Source organism: Gadus macrocephalus, chromosome 9, assembly GCF_031168955.1.
Source record: "Gadus macrocephalus chromosome 9, ASM3116895v1".
NCBI lineage: Eukaryota > Metazoa > Chordata > Actinopteri > Gadiformes > Gadidae > Gadus > Gadus macrocephalus.
In genome coordinates this window covers 5,637,695-5,654,911 of record NC_082390.1, presented here as the reverse complement: position 1 = coordinate 5,654,911, position 17,217 = coordinate 5,637,695, and the positions used below count along the sequence as shown (strand labels likewise).

The window sequence follows — 17,217 nt, the reverse complement described above, 5'->3', positions numbered from 1 at the left end:
AGTGGAACGCCTGTGGATGGATAAAGGTGTACAATTTTCATAAGCACGTAAACATTACCACAAGGGGTGGTCAATTTAGGGGTAAAATACGCAAATGTTGTCATGTATTCTCCTAACCGGCGAGTTGTTTTGGGTTGTGTGTGTTGTGTGGGCTGTACGTTTTGACATGTATGGGTCAGACCAAGATCCGGATGGTTCACTCAAATATATAGCACATCTTATTTTCCCCGCCAGTATTAGGGATTTTTTAAATGGGGAAACTTTAAAATTAAATGATTTTAACATTCTTCATATACTGTCAATCTTAGTGGAGGACAGGGTTTAATTGAATGACTGATTGGCTTCACGGGTAATCGCTTTTTACAAACGACACCCGACTGTGAGACTAAGGTACAGTTCCTAAGGCTATCAAGATTGGTGAAGGGGTTGACTTTCTGCCTCAAGCTCCCCCTTCTCTCTCTGTCTGCATCTCTCTCCCCTAATCACTTCCTCTCTCCCTCTCTGTCCTCCCCTCTCTCCCCTTCTCCCTCTATCCCTCTCTCTCACTGTCTGTCCTCCCCTCTCTCCCCTACTCAGTCAGGCAAGCTCTCTCTCTCTCTCTCTCTCTCTCTCTCTCTCTCTCTCTCTCTCTCTCTCTCTCTCTCTCTCTCTCTCTCTCTCTCTCTCTCTCTCTCTCTCTCTCTCTCTCTCTCTCTCTCTCTCTCTCTCTCTCTCTCTCTCTCTCTCTCCCTTCCTCCCTCCCTTTCTCTCTCTCTGACATTGACCTCACCATAAGTTTAGGTTGAGTCAGACGTTGTCATCTTACTGCTAAGGTTGTAGTCAATATGGGAACTTCATAAGTTATGGCATTTAAGTAAAACAGCACAAAGACTTTGGTTGCTTTGGGACAAACAAATGACTTGGACTAGGACTCTCCTTATCAGAATAATGACAAAATGTTCCCTAACAGGATTATCAGTGAAAATAAAGCAACAAGATTCTAGACCATGATCACAGATCTATTGAGTAGCCAAAATCCAACTCTCACAATCACTTCCATGTGCGTGCAATAATAATATAAATCATAATAATGATAGTATCATGCTACTTTTACTACACACAATATAAGCACTATTACAACCCACTTCTAAGACTATAAGATTAGGATAAAATGGGAACAATTCAAATGTATTAATCCCAGATGGGAAATTACAAATAACTAACAATAAATTACATTATACGGCAATCGGCAGAGGCTTTTATCTGAGTCCTCCAATAACATGAGGAACAGGAACCACCATCATCAACAACAAAAAATAACAATAATCACAGGCATTATAATCATTCTAATTATAACAAAAAAATATTGAAAAGAGAAACATCATTTTACTTACTACTGACATGATTGTGAGGATGTAGTGCTCCAGGTTGCGTCCGTGGTGTCGCACCATCTTGGCGTCCGCCGTCACCATCAGCTCCACGTAGCGGGGGTAGGACAGGAAGCGCTTGCGTCGGCTGCGAGCCCCGTGGGTGTCGGTGGGGGTGCTGGTGGTGTTGTTGCGGCCTGGGTTGGTGTCAGTGTTTGGGCCGGGGTTGGGGTGTTGATCGCGTATGGCGTAGCTGACTGACTCCAGCTGCTCCGCCGTATTCCTGTTGTTCTCCAGAACCACGGGCCCGGACGCCTTGTTCTCTGTTGGGGTCATAAAAAAGGGAATTGCGGTTTCAACACCATGTGGAGACGGGCTCCAACACTTGCCCTTGAGAGAAACGTAATTATGTACATTTTCTTTTGCAAAATCACACGTTGTATTTTCTTTCCAATCATTTCGAATGTGAAACGCCGTCAAAAGGAGAGCTCCGTTTTTTCTAGACGTGACGTACTTTTCCAACCAAATACAAATCAAAACACTCCCTGCCAGACATGCACATCCATAACTATTTCTATTTCCTGAGGAGAGAGCCGGGAACGTCTACAGTCAGGGCAGAGGCATTCAGCTTAGCCGCATTCCTATGACATAACGCTCAGCATTCTGGAGGGCTGGCAAGGCCGCCATAACATACCGTATCATCTCAAAGGCCAGAGAAGAAAACAGTCGCCGGAGCCAACATGCGACATGCGGTCACTGGTGAGCTCTGAATAGCTGTTTATGCCCTGAAGTCAACGCCTAGACAAACACAGAAGATCCCGTGACGCCGTATTTATGGCCATGCCCGCGAGGCACCCGGACATCAACCCAGGCGTGGGCACCACATGGCGTGGCAGAAAATACTGGACGATACCTTTGGCCAATCAGATCCACTCATAGTTTTCTCCTTCTCTTTCTATATATATATATTGTATTTTAAAAGGAGACACTTAAAGATGTTATTTTAATTTTTTTGTATCCCAACCCAGCTGCTCAATATGAAGTTATCTGCACATGGTCAACGGGTATTGCTTCCAGTCCTTTTCCTCTCTCTCTCTCTCTCTCTTTCTACGCCTCTCTCTCTTTCTCTGTCTCTGTCTCATAAGAGACCTCAGCTGAAATGCACATGTCGAGTAAAAGCTGCTATCAGCAATGGATTCCATCACCATGAATAACTACAAAAGAGAAAAAGCGAGAGAGAGGAGAGAATATAATTGATAGTGGGGATAGTTCGATTCAAAAGAAAGGCTCAGATAGTTAGACAGGCATAAGCAGCAGGGGAAGAGGAAGAGGGTGACTTTCTTCTGAGGATGTGTCCAAGATGTCAGCTTAGGGAACAACAAAGTATGTAGGTACCAAGTTTCATGTTGTTATTTTTATGTATACACACACGGGCAACACTTGTTCTCTCTGCCCAGTTATACGAGTGATGAGGGGGAGGGGGACTCCCGGGCACAAAAATGCACGGGTCCTGCCATGAGGACAGGCCGAGGATGCACCACACAAGACCGGACCAGACAAACACAGACCTGTCAGCTATAGAACAAGCCAGAACAGTACAGACTAGTCATCCATAGGCGAAGACAAACCAGTACAGACCTGTCAGGTATAGACCAAGACAGCCCAGGATAGACCAGTACAGACCAGTCAGTATAAGGCCAAGACAGACCAGAACAGTCTACTAAGCTTAGGCCAAGACAGACCAGTACAGGCCAGGACAGACTCTTTCTAGGACAGAGAGGCCCAGCCTCTGAAACGCCTCATCAGCGCACACACACGGACATCAAAGAGATCATCAAAGACTCTGTCGATGCTGCTACAGTGTGTTACAGCGCGGAGGAGGGAGAGGGAGGCAAGGGAGAGGGAGAAGGGTAGGGACAGGGAGGGAGGGGAAGAGGGAGGGACAGGGAGGGAGGGGAAGGGGGAGGGACAGGGAGGGAGGGAGACGGGGAGGGAGGGGAAGGGGGAGGGAAAGGGGGAGGGACAGGGAGGGAGGGAGATGGGTAGGGACAGGGAGGGAGGGAGACGGGTAGGGACAGGGAGGGAGGGGAAGGGGGAGGGACAGATAGAGGGAAAGGGGGAGGGGAAGATGGAGGGACAGGGAGGGAGGGAAAGGGGGAGGGAGACGGGGAGGGACATGGAGGGGAGGCAAAGGGATGGAGGGAGGCTGGAGACATGCGGAAGGGAGGGAGGGGAAGAGAGACAGTCAGGGAGTTAGAGAAAGGGTGTGTGAAAGACTGAGAGGTGAAGAAAGAAAAAAAATATGGTGGCTGTACTAATCGCTTCTAAATTAGCTGATACTATAGCCACACACACACACACACACACACACACACACACACACACACACACATACACACACCCACACACACATCCCCCTTTTCAGCGGGGGATGGAGCTGCGGCTCCACCATGAATAGACAGGAGGGACCTCTCCGAACCACTGGGTACCAAGCCTCAACATCATCATCTTCATCTTCATCAAAATGCGCCCGTGCACCCAACACCACATCAAGAGCAGTGCGCTGGAACTCCATTACCCAGAAACACTCTGTAAACACAAGCAAGTAACTACAGTGATTTCAGGTACGGGTTATAAAGAGGTAGGTAGGAGTAAATTGTTTTAACATATTCAACATATATTAACCTAACCTAGCCGACCTTCCCACAACCAAACACAGGTTGCTGATGTTCTAGTAGCACTGTTGGTTATGTATTTCCAGATATGTTGAATCTAAATCAATTTCAACACTATGGAAACAGTGAAAATGCAGGTTCCTTTGCCAATTTACGAAAGAGCCAATCTCTGCGTTTTATTCGGTTTTGATCCGCGGCGTTTGTTTCCTTCATCCCCGCCCGCGATGAGATAATTAGTCACAGTCGTCAAAGCTGAGAGCCAGACGACTTGAGAAAAAAAAAAATAACTAGACTCCATTGTTGTGCTTATTAACATTCTTCTGCATCAGCATGCTGGGAGACGGAGTTCAACCGCATTTCCACCGGGTGCCTGACGCATGTGCACTAGTGTGCGCGATCACAGCCCTCCTAGGTACGGCCTGGGGCCTGGCGGAGCTCACAACCACGTCAATAGCCCTTTAATGGACACCACAATACGAGGAGGAGGTGGTGGGGAGGGGAGGGAGCCATCATCCCCCGCAGACAGGAGCTCAATTAAGTGCAATTCTAGGGGCCAGACAGGGAGCAGGGAGGGCGGGTAATTGTTGCCGCCAAGGCTTTTAAAAATGTGAAGTGGCATAGCTTTTGACCCCCTGGGAAGACGCTGAGCTTTGGGATGCGTACAGTCTGACCTGTTGATGCTCAGAGTCCACAGACTGGCTGAAGACGGCGTGGTTTGGTCAGTCAGGGGGTGGGGGGGAGGGAGAGGGAGAGACACAGACACACAGACAGACAGACAGACAGACAGACAGACAGACAGACAGACAGACAGACAGACAGACAGACAGACAGACAGACAGACGGACGGACAGACAGACGGACGGACGGACAGACGGACGGACAGACGGACAGACAGAAAGACAGACAGACAGACGGACGGACGGACGGACGTACAGACAGACGGACAGACAGACGGACAGACAGACAGACGGACAGACAGACGGACAGACAGACGGACAGATAGACGGACAGATAGACGGAGAGGGGCCGTTCTTTTTAGGAGGGTTCTTTTTATTTTAATATTTTAAAATTAATTTAACTTGAATAATATTGAAATTTGAATGGGTTAGCTACAAAATGTTATACATATAAAAGCATCTAAACATATAATGTTCAGAATGAAGTATAAAGCGTACAATTAAGAAACACCAAACTAGTCCAGGCAACAAGTTAGAGTTAAAAACATTTCTATACCAGCATAGCAATGACAGCATTAAATCATCCACGGAACAAAAAAAAAGGAAGCGGTACGTTCAGCATTATAAATACTAGACACAGTCTCTCCAATGATTGACAGCCGTAGTTCCTAGGGTGACACAAATGATCATTCACCCACACCCTGCACCAGAAACAACCACGGGCCATCTCAGCGGATCAGTCGGCTGTCCCCGAGCGTGACTCTTCTGCCTCCACTCACCACGCCGTCCGTCTAGAGGGCCCAGACGGAAGACAGTGGCAAAAAATAGTCTGGAATTTGTCACGGGAACTCCCAAGGCGAAGTCTGACACATCGGCTCGGAGAGATCAGCTCAACATCCCGACAGACGGACTGACGGACAACCGGACAGTTCGGCCGACATGCAGGCAGGCAGACGGACAGACAGACAGGCCGACGGACAGAGAGACACATGGCAGCTATTAAGGGTTATAGACTGTGTAATGCCGTGCTTTGCCTTGTCGGGGCCCTCTTTGAATAGACAGAAGAGCTTAGCCGCATTATTAGCCATGTTTGATGGATTGTGATGCAATGCTATGAGGTTGGTGGGCAATGATTCTCTTTATATCTCACACACTATGAAAGAGTCGGGTAATAGCTAATTGTTGGCTCGGCACTCTGCCTGCCGCAGCCAAAATGTGTTAGCCAAGGATAGATTTTAGCCCCTGCTTTCAGCTAAGAGGAATTCACTGTACCCAATACAGTATATAGCCTAGCAGTACTCATGTACTGTAGAGGGAGTTGTTGTGAAGAGAGGCAGGTGTTCAGAGAAAGACAGAAAGAAAGAAGGTCAAAAAATAATAAAACAAAGGAATGAAGGAAAGAAAGACCAAAAGAAAGAAAGACTTAAAGAAGGAAAGAAGGAAAGAGAGGCTGGCAGTGGGAACTTGGGAGACATCGGGAGTTTGCTGCCAAGCTCCGAAGCGAGACAGACAAGCACATGCAGGGCAGGCCAAGACTGTCCAGACAAATGAAGAAAGAATCTCCTCTCTCTCTCTATTTACCGCTCCCGATTCACTCTCTGGTTCCAAGCGAGCGCTCCGTGGGAGGTGTGCACGAGTGAGAATCACTGTGTGGGTTGGTGCACACAACAAGGCTGCATGGACCAATAATCCATTCTGCTGTTTTTTTTTCATTTCCTCATTCAATCCTAGTGCCTCTAATAAATTCACCCAAGGGCACCAAATGCATTATACAGAAAGACACACACACACACACCCACACCCACACACACACACACACACACACACACACACACACACACACACACACACACACACACACACACACACACACACACACACACACACACACACACACACACACACACATTTTCTCTCCAAATCAAATTCATGCCAGGAACAACAAAAAATGCCACAAAATAAACTTTTTTCGCCTAGCGACAAAAGACGCTTCCTGAGGGCGCCCCAGGAGGCAGGAAGGGGTGCAAAAAGGTCCTAAGCCTGTCGGAGCCAAACGACACCCAGGAAAACTCCTCCAATCAGCCCTCCACCCACCTCCCCCCCTGCACACATCACAAACACCCACACCGACACACACACCACATTCTCCCAGGCCAGGGCCTGGGGCTGAGGGACGTTTGTCAGAGGGATCAGCTCCCCCGTCCATCACACTCCAGCCTCCCCTGACCTGCTCCGAGGGGCGGACTCAAGAGGGCCACAACAAAGGCCCTTGATGGACACGTCGCTCCAGAGACCCCGGCCCAACAAACAAAACATGTTTTCCCTCCTCCCGCACAAATTATTCCAAGTAAGCATTTACCAGGGTTCGGGGTGGGGGGGGGGGGCGAGGTGGAAGGGGTTTAGGAGGGGTGCTGTTTGTGTGTGTGTGTGTGTGTGTGTGTGTGTGTGTGTGTGTGTGTGGGGGGGGGGGGGGGGGGGGGGTTAGGGGTGGGTGTTCAAGGTCACATGCCCCTGTCCAGTGAGTGACTCCAAACAAAGAGGGAAGTGAGGTCACGATCAACAAGTGCCCCCATTCACATACATGAAAGCGCAAAGGGGGGGGGGGGGGGGGGGGTGCGGGCAGCGTTTCAAGTCGGCTAGTTCAAAACCCCAGGCGGGGGAGAGCATTTTTCCGTGTAAATGAACCCATTGACCAGAAAGGGCCCTGGTGCTGGCGTTTGGACTACCATGTATACACAGTGGGCACCGAAGGGGGGGGAATCCTTTACATTGATTGTGTTGGTGGGGCTGAGGCGAGGAGGCACAGATGCCCTTGGTGCCAGGGGAAGGCGGAGGGGGGGGGGGCACACATCAAAGGTGTCCCCACCACCGGTCACTTCCCTGGGGCATGAGGTCGCCGTGCTGGGCAAGGGACTGATTGGAAACCCGGCGATCACCACCACTGAATACGTCATGAGGTACAGATTGGAACATACAAGACATGCACTGTTTAGTCTCATACAGATCGTCTATGGACCCATTTTTAATGCTGATCTTACTCACTCATCATTAAACATGAATAGAGTAACGCCATTAACGCATTAACGCAATTTGTTTCTACCCAAAACCCTTTTAATGCATGTTCCAAGTCCATCCCTTTTTTGGGTACTTCCGCACAAAAGGAAAATAAATCTCCATTACTCAACTGTACACTGAACTCTAAACAACCATTAAAAGCAAAGGCGGAAGAAAGAGAGAGCGAGGGAGAAACAGGCCCACCCCTATCCCCCCGGCTGCCACCCTCATCCTTGTGGCTGAAGGACAACAACGGGGTTTCACATGCAAGCCCACCGATAGCTTCCAGAATGCTACACGGAGGGCCGGGCTATTGTTGTGATTGGGCCCTTTCAGGGCGCTGCACTGCAAGGCCTTGAAAAGCCCAGCTCCGGCAGGGCAAGGAGGGAACAGTGGTGCTCCTCAAGACATCAATCACCCAACCCACACAACTATCTACTCCCCGGTTACTCTGGAGCCACCATGGTTGGCAGGTGAAACACAGAGAACAAAACTCTATTCCCCCCCCCGATTTGAGATTCCCTCCATTTCCCCTCTTGGATTAATGAAGCACCCATCCATCGATCCATCTAAAACTAATATGCTAATATTGACGAGTTACACAAAGGGAAAGTTATCTCCATTATTCCTGCACTCACTATCCCACCTGAATTTGAACTAGTTGGGTTTTGAAAGGCCGGTCGCTTGCTTGGGAAACTTTGCAAGCCAACTACGTGGCTGCGGCATTCATTCCACAGCACCCTGAATCACGTTACAGACAGCGCAGAATAAGACGTGAACACACACAGCGCATAAAGGCAGCCGACGACAGCTCCATCGAACATGACGAGGCCGCTGGTACAACAACAAGGTATTTTTCCATCAGGGCAACACTTGGAACGCTCTTCATCGTAACCTCCCGTCTTTTAACACTTTGCAGAGAGGCCCGAGGTGTCGGTTATTGTTATTCTAGGGAAAATAAAAAGATGGCGGAAATTACGGAAAAGAACGCTTCCTTAACTTCAGCTTTGTTACCGTTATCTAAATGGACATTTTGTCTTCCTGTTCTGTCAACACGCTGGAAGCATGTTCCGATGCCAAAATAAACGTTGGAAAAAAAGGCAACCTTAACAGACGGAATATACAGGAGTTACATGAACCATTCGTGACTGTGCAGCATTTTATAAAAAAAAAAAAGGTTGCCCTGCTGGATGTATGCAGTAACATGAGCCTTAAACTTATCTGCTGTAGGCTTATCTCTACAGACGTATAATCCTATTGATGCAGCTATTGTTTGTGTCCGAGACCTTTGCTTGTCAAAGTTCATTCATCTTCGGCTAAAATATGTCACTGAAGAGCAAAAATACAAAATAAGGGTACCCACAAAGGAACATCCCAACAAGTTTCACGATACTGAGTAGTGCTAGACTGATTCTGTCCAGCAAGCTAGCAGATAAGCAGCTAACCCTGTAGCATTGCAGACTGTATTCTGGCTAGCTGCGTTTATTTGGCAGGTTGTGACAAAGTACTTCCCCCATAAACATGATGGACACCAAAATCCCCCAAACATTTCAGACCAGAAGGCTTTTCTCCCTGAGCACAGACTTTAAATCAAGTCAATGAAGATGCTTCAGTTTCACACAAAAAAAGGAGAAGAGGGAAGCAAATGAAGGGAGGGTATGGCATAATACGGCTGATGTCCATATCTAGACGCCTACAGCTATAGATATGCCATACAGTCATATCTTATCGCAATGTTGCAATTAGCAGTCCGTGACCATTTTACGACGACTGAATATTGGTTCTATCCACTCCGTATAGCCCTGAGGTAAACAGGCATCGGTGCAGGTTAAAGGGGAGTGATATCTAAGGGCCTGAGTATTTGTAGACCTTGATATTAGTCATTGGATTGTGGCTTGGAAGCACATAAAGTCATGAGTTCAGGAGAACACAACACTTTCAAAAGAAAATGTGATGAGTAGAGGCAGGGCAGTTTTGATAAGGGGGAAGAGACACGTGACACACAATCCTATAGGACACAAAGCCACACATTAAGTCGAGATAAAAACGCACAATTCCGGAAAAGCTGAGACCGATAGTGAGAAGCAAACGGCCAAACGGAGCAGCCCTCCCCGGCCCCTTCAAAATAAAAGCGCTCGTCTCACTCTTCGAAACTGGCGCGCCGACGCTGTAGGAGCAAGGCGACACCCACCGCTCCAGTGTTTACAGCTCACCCGCCAGCATCCCTGACGCGCTCGCCGCTCTCCTCTCCATAAAAAGACACACAAGCCTGGCTGGCCCGGCCCTGTGTGGCCTTCAAAAGGGAGCCCGCTTATCTCTGCATCTGGAGAGGAGCCTATCTGATCAGGTGGAGGGAACGCAGCGCTGCCGGGACACCTCGTAGCAGCAGGTCTACCTCGTCGGCCTCTTTTAATCCTCCAGCTCTTTGTGTACCTGCTGCCCCTTTGATAACGAAGAAATAAAGGCTCCCGCAGGTGTCTCCTCTGTATGCCCATCTGTCTCCGGGGCCTATCTCCCTACACCGCTGTGTGTGCTCTCTGCATAAAAGGTACACGAGAGGAAGCCGGGCTCAGGGAGATGGAGCTCCGTGAGCTGACGAGAGAGATTTTGTCTTATGTGTTTTTAACGCTCGCCTGATGGATAATATGTGGTGATTTTATGGCATGCTTTAATCCTGAAGGAGATACACTTAACACAGAGTTAGAGTGAGGTGCAGGTCGAAGACTGGAATCATAAACACTTTTTTGACTAGAAGTGGAGAGACCATGGCAACTACGCGACCCCCGGTCCCTGAATAACAGTGTTCGTCACTGGGACAAGATATTGGATCAGTGCCCTAGGAGACACGTTCCCAAGAGTTGTAGCTACTCCAGATTCCAGACCCTCTTCTCTGTTTACCACACACAGACTGAGGGGTCCGCGAAAGGGGAGAGTCTAATAAAAGAGTTAGTGGCCTGGTCCACCAGGTCAGTCCTATGACGGTAAACCACCAGCCAACACAAAGCTAACCACCCGGCTGAGTCCAGACAACAGGCAAATCAAGCGTCCTACACTGCACATCCAGCATTAAAGATTTACTGCATCGGGGCACAGAAGGCCGCCCACAAAGCTGTTTGCAAGAATTGCTTTTAAGCCTTGCTCGGAATGAAGCTTGTTTGGTCACCCACGTTTTCTCAAGAACCTCTCAAGTGCGCTAAAGAATCAGCCATAAAAATTCAAATGAACATCCAAACATCTTTTCAAGACAAAAAGTTCTCCAGTTAGTTTTTTTTAACTGCAGGGTTAGAAAAGTCTTTAATTCTTCCCTATGCTGCTGCCAAGGACCAGGGTGTGAACCCTGTAGTCAGTGAAATATGATTGAAAACCGCAGTAAAGATTGCCTGATTAAATGGAGAATTTTCCAGCAAGAAACCCTTAATCAGCATTCAAATCATCCTGCCAACCAACACTCATTCTGTTTTTATTGCAATGGCTCAGAGACGACGGAGTGCAGGTCATCAGTCAGTGTGTGTGTGTGTGTGTGTGTGTGTGTGTGTGTGTGTGTGTGTGTGTGTGTGTGTGTGTGTGTGTGTGTGTGTGTGTGTGTGTGTGTGTGTCTGTAGGTGTGTGCGTGTCTGTGTGTGTGTGTATGAATGTGTGTATGTAGGTGTGTGTGTGTGTTTGCGTGTGTGTGTGCGTGTGTGTGTGTGTGTGTGTGTGTGTGTTTGCATCTATGTGTGTGTGTGTGTGCGTGCGTGTGTGCATCCTCATCTTTATGTGTGTTTTGCGTGCGGTTGCATCCATGTGTGCGTTTTGCGTGCGTGCGTTTGCATCTATGTGTGTGTGAGGGCAGTGTGTGTGTGTGTGGCGGAGCCAGACAGACGGGGCCTGGTGGTTGGCTTGTGGTTGCGGGCCAGCGTCTTCAGTCTCTCTGCAGTCTGTTACCTGAGGCGGCGCAGGGCTCCGCCGGGGGGGCCTCCCTGGGTCCCTCCCCAGTCCTGCCCTGCCTGTAGACCAGGTGGGGCTTGCTGTGCTCCGAGGCGTACGGCTCTCCCTCGGCGCCCATCAGCGGCTCCATGAAGTACTCGCCGTCATGCGTCGTGAACGTCCCAATCTGGAGCAGGAAAGAAAGAAAGATAAGAGAGAGAGAGAGAAAAAAGTAGGGCCTTATTAAATGCACTTATTACATGCACGCCTGTGCGTGCATGTGTGTGTCGAATCAGAATACAGATTAGGACCCGTTTGTGTGAACATAAAGTTTGTTCTTGCGCCACGGCCACGGCCCATTGGCTCTGCTCTTGGGCGGACACCCTTCTGCGTTCCTCCCAGACCAGAGTGCTATTTCGGCGTCATACATGTTGTGAACTGAAGAACATGTTGCTTTCGATGGAAACGTCAGTGTCAAAACACAAATGGAGTCGTGCTCTAGGTCAGGACAGTACAAAGACAGAACGTATTGTGAGGGACGCACGCTCACCGAAAGAACGATAAGACTACGCGTCTGTGTTTCTTAAAAACAGTGAGCGGCATTCACGAGAGCAGTGAAGTTGTTTTTGGTACGCCGAGATCTCTCCTTTCTACACAACTGAACCCCGCCGTCAGAGTTGAGTTTGGTGGGAGGAATGACATCATCACAGAGGGCCGGCCTGCTGTCAGAAGGGAGTGTTGAGGCTGGATCCGGCCTTTGAGTCCATCCCAAAGCTGCTTAGCTCACTCGGGCAAAAAGTACAGCAGTGTTTCCGTGGTAATTTCATACGCACACTTTAACAGGTTATTAGAAGCCCGGAATGTTGTCTTTGGGCAGCATTACCCAATGACCGTCTCCACAAGTGACAGCCGCTTGACAATGGAAACACATCTGATGTGGAAAAAACTTGGAACGTTTGTGTACCTTTCCTCTTTCCCTCTGCAAAGGAGGCCAAGATTAGTAAGCTTCAACACGAGCCATACACTTCCTTGAAAGCTTGTGCATGCTTCGAGAGAATTGTACGTCGGCACACAGGCGCACACACACAGGCGCACACACACAGGCGCACACACACAGGCGCACACACACACACACACACACACACACACACACAGGCGCACACACACACACACACACACACACACACACACACACACACACACACACACACACACACACACACACACACACACACACACACACACACACACACACACACACACACACACACACACACACACACACACACACACACACACACACACACACTTACAAGCTTGTAATAACATGACAGAGCAAAGATAACTTTACTACTGGAAAAAAAAGACGTCAGAACATGACAGCCTTTTGCATCCACTGCAAATCGCCCCCAAGGCTTCAACACTTCTTTTCAGACCCGGGGAGGTTCAGACCCATGGGGATTCATTAATTCACCACTGAAGGGTTGGATCAGCATGGACTAGAATATCAAGTCCAGGAACAGTAATTCTCAGAGAAACATGATGGGAGCAATCTGTAACAGACTATCAGCAAGACTTGTTCTGTCCACTGACCGGACCCAAGGGTACACCATAAGCGACAACAAGATTTGTCAAAGTTTGTCATTGAAAGATCATCTCAAAGAACAGCCACATGGAAGTGACCCCAGGCTGGCATTTAGTGGCCAAAACATGAGTGACTGACTCTTAGTATTAATTCTTAGTTGTTGTTTTTTTCTGTTATCTGTTATCTTGTCTGATCTAAAATCATGCCTGGGTGTCTTTGCCGAACACAGATGGCTAAGGAAGGAATCCTAGATGGAAAATCAACTTGTTAAGGGTTGTCTATTCATGGGCGACAATGGAAACGAAAACACGTCACCCCCCTGTTCATTGGAAATACTGTAGATAAATATATAGTATAGCACACCTGGAAAATAAGTTTCCATGTTCAGAAGAACGGATTACTGTTGATGAACTATTGAGGGCACGCCAGACGTTACAAATCGTTGCACTTTCCACCGTGTACGGGCTCAAACCCATGTCATGGTTCATCAGAGTCTAGACACAGCTTTTGCATCAAAGAGCCCAACGAGCCAACCAGGTAGTGTGTCTGCTGAGTCATCAGATTGCTGCTGCAGTAAATCGCATTGGGTGATGCAGGCTGTGAAGGTGTTTCAGCCTCTGGTCTTAACACAGATGGGCATGACTTGGCCCTGTGCCAAACAGGCCACAGGCCACCATTACGGCGCTGGAACGGTCAATTAAATCATTTAATCTATCGACTAAATAAATAAATAGCACTTTTGTCAATCAAGTTGTTAATCACTCCAGAAGCTGATGCAAATGACTTGTTACAGATATTGCGAGTTAAAGGACAAGCATGTGAAGGATGTCATGTCATCGACCCTGCATACCACTTGTGTTGAGCTAGCCCCTCTTTCACAGAGCACTTCGCAACAGCCCTCCATAAACGCCCGTCCCGCCTGCAAGTTCCTCCATAGAAAAAAGAAAAAAGAGTTTGGACGTTAATGAGAGGGGAAAACCAGCACTTTCTAGAATGGCCTTATTGTTTTAAGGCTCAATCATACCCTTAATGACCTCATCCCTTTAAAATGTGCATCGTCCAATCAAGCCCCAATAGCCCTCTGGTGCATTGCAGGGGCCCTTTGACCTGTGGTTCAGCAGTGAGTGATGAGGATGCTGATAACCAGCCAGCATCTGTTTGAAAAGAAGTGGATGCGTGGAACATGTTTGTCGAAGGGAGATGCACATCAAAGTGGGCCTGAAGGCCATCTAAAAGCTCACTGGTGTGTTCCTTTTCAGTCGGAAAAAAAAAAGAATCACCCCGGCTCTAAGGGCCCCATAAGAACCCTGACCCTGACAACGTTAATGACATGGTTTTGGTATGGAGCCTTTCAAGCCCTCAATCAGAGGCCCGGCACTGGTGCCGCTTCGAATGGGTCACTGACGTAAAAGCATCCTGAGCGCGCTAGTTTCGAGATAGCCTCCCTCACGTGCTGCCATGCTATCCGAGGAGGTACGCTTCTCTACCAAGCAGCCCCAAACCAAGAGAGGTACGTCCGTGTCAGCGATAGGCTTCGATGCCCACTGACACCTAGAGTGACACGCCAAAGGATGTGTGTCACTCTAGGTGTCGATATCTCTGTCCAGGCCAGAGAAGCGTCCACAACCCCCTCCAAGCCCTACCCACTACACCCATACCAGAGCCATAGGCGAGACCAAGGTCAGCCCTCTGATCGCTACACCGGTAACCCTGTCCGACCCATGGATGGAGTCATCCCTTTCAACACTTATCTGATTCTGATTCATGGATGATTAGCACTATTAAGTACTATTCAGTTAACACTAAGGTCATTAGCACCCAATAAATCGATTACAGCCTTGTAAGATATCCATATTACAGCTTGTGACGGTATAATGGGACCACAGTATGTGATTGCTGATAAGGCATCTTGTGGAATGCTATTACAAATTAGTTATTTGATATACCATTCAATATTTCACATGATAATGATGCTGGCTCAATTACTTTCAAATTAACTACAGCCCCTTCATTTGTTCAGCAAACCAGATGAAAACCATAAAACATAATTAAATGTAGTTTTTGCTTAAACCACTGCATTGAGTTAACAAGTGTTACTCCTGAACTGCGCAATTGCATCACTCCAAAGGATCTAGGAATGGGATGCGGGACACGCTTCAAATGCGGCCAGTGAGTCATAGCAAGCAACACTTGCTCTCGTTTCAGTGCGATGCATTTCGAGTAAAGGAGGGCTATGGTGGGGCGGGCAGGCGGCTGCACATGCACGCCGGTGTCGACCGGAATGGGAACGAGCAAAGAAAGTTGAAAGCAGCAGCGAGAGCAGCAGCAGCAGCATCTGATAGAAAAAGACTTGGGAGTTGGGAAGAAGAACGAAAGGCTCATACTCACTAGGCCAGTGCACAAACTGAAGACTGCGGGGAAGTGTGTCTTGGCGTTGACGTGTCCTCGGAAAAAGCAGTGGCGCATATTGCTCGGGTCCCGGGGGTAGTAGTGGTGGGAGTCGGCGGTGTCGTTGGGCTCCGCGCCCAGGTGCTGCACGGCGTAGGAGGGGGCGATGAAGCTGGAGTCGGCGGTCAGGTTGAGGTGGAAGCGTTCCCCGAATGCATCGATCCTGTAGTGGGCTTGTGAGCCCGACACATCGTCATCCAAACTCCTCCGTCTCCTCTTGTAGTGCAGCTTGTGAGGGAACGACTCTCCGAAATCATTGACCCGGAGCGGGGTAATGATTTCGTAGGATTTCAACTGTTTGATGAAACTTTCTGAAGAAAATAAATAAATAAAGATGTGTCAGTTATATGCCTTTTAGAAACCGTTATTCATGGCAGTATAACCTAAGTTGATTTTAACTTTCAAACTTAGAAACATGAAAAGTTGGGACTTTTTCAAACTCATAGCATCATTCTCAGCCACAGCCACTACACTGATACCACTTCAACATGATGACCACTCGGCTCTCACGTTATACTGACCGGACCAGGCTACAAGTTATGAATCAAAAACCAAAATCCTACCTTGTTTCGGATGCAATCGGTATTCTAAAGAGTTCCGGACTAGGGCTGACAGGTGACACATTAGTCCAAGCAGCCAGATTGCAAACTGCATGATTTCCTCCGTGAAGAAGCCAAGGCTCTCGTCCCTCCAAGGCAAGCCCAGAGCCTTCTATCTACAGCGGCTCTTCACCCCGGCTTGTCAGCAACCGGTCTCTGCGGGCTCTGCGGAGGCTCCCTGCAGCACAAGTCTTGCAAAGTGCACTGCCCTCATCGCATTGCTGAACTCGCGTCCACTGACCGCTATAAACACCCAACTATTTGCGATACATTCCTCCTGAACGCTGTCTGATTTAACCTATACGGAGAGGAGGGATCAGTGCCAAGTAAGCTTTCGACGAGCCATCCATGGACCCAAGCGATCACAACTCGGCAAGCAACGCCCCTATAGGTCGTGGAGCCAATGGTGAGTGGGGCTCCCACCACTAGCACCATTCGCTGGGACCACTGCTTTGAATGGAAGAGCAGACAATATCTCACCTTGGGGGAAAATGTCATTAATTGGCTTTTGATGTTTTATATGATGTTTAAACCATGTTTTATGCATTCAAGTCATATAATATATTCTGGATTAAATAGTAAAATAACTTCTAATAGGATCATATTAAATTGACAATTCTGCTTATCTGACACAATGTGGCTGTATACAAAAAGCAGTTTTTGCATCTGTCATTGAAAATATGAAGTCTCACATCCATTGTCAGCATGGCCTACTAACTATTGCAAACAGCAGCCTGAAAAAGCTGTGAGGTCTGATGAATAAATACATTTATAAAGTAGTGGTCGTGGACATGGTGTAATTAAAACAGACTTGATAGACAGCTCAATTACATCCATTTTCATCTGTGTTGGCCATGAATGTTAAACCTCATTGTTTGTGGTTAGATGCGGTGTACCCACTGAAAAGCCATGTTTTTTTTTTTAATT

At 48.1% G+C, this 17,217-nt stretch overlaps 1 protein-coding gene across 1 annotated transcript in view; it reads right to left on the bottom strand.

Moving 5' to 3' along the window:
- The window catches only part of LOC132464931 (A disintegrin and metalloproteinase with thrombospondin motifs 20-like), a 71,824-nt gene extending 55,027 nt beyond the window's left edge, over positions 1-16,797 (bottom strand). Inside the window, 4 exon segments of the mRNA XM_060061564.1 lie at positions 1,374-1,669; positions 11,677-11,845; positions 15,632-16,002; positions 16,255-16,797. Of these exon segments, the coding sequence (XP_059917547.1) occupies positions 1,374-1,669; positions 11,677-11,845; positions 15,632-16,002; positions 16,255-16,345 (927 nt within the window). The 5' untranslated portion in view covers positions 16,346-16,797.
- Positions 16,798-17,217: the final 420 nt, after the last annotated feature.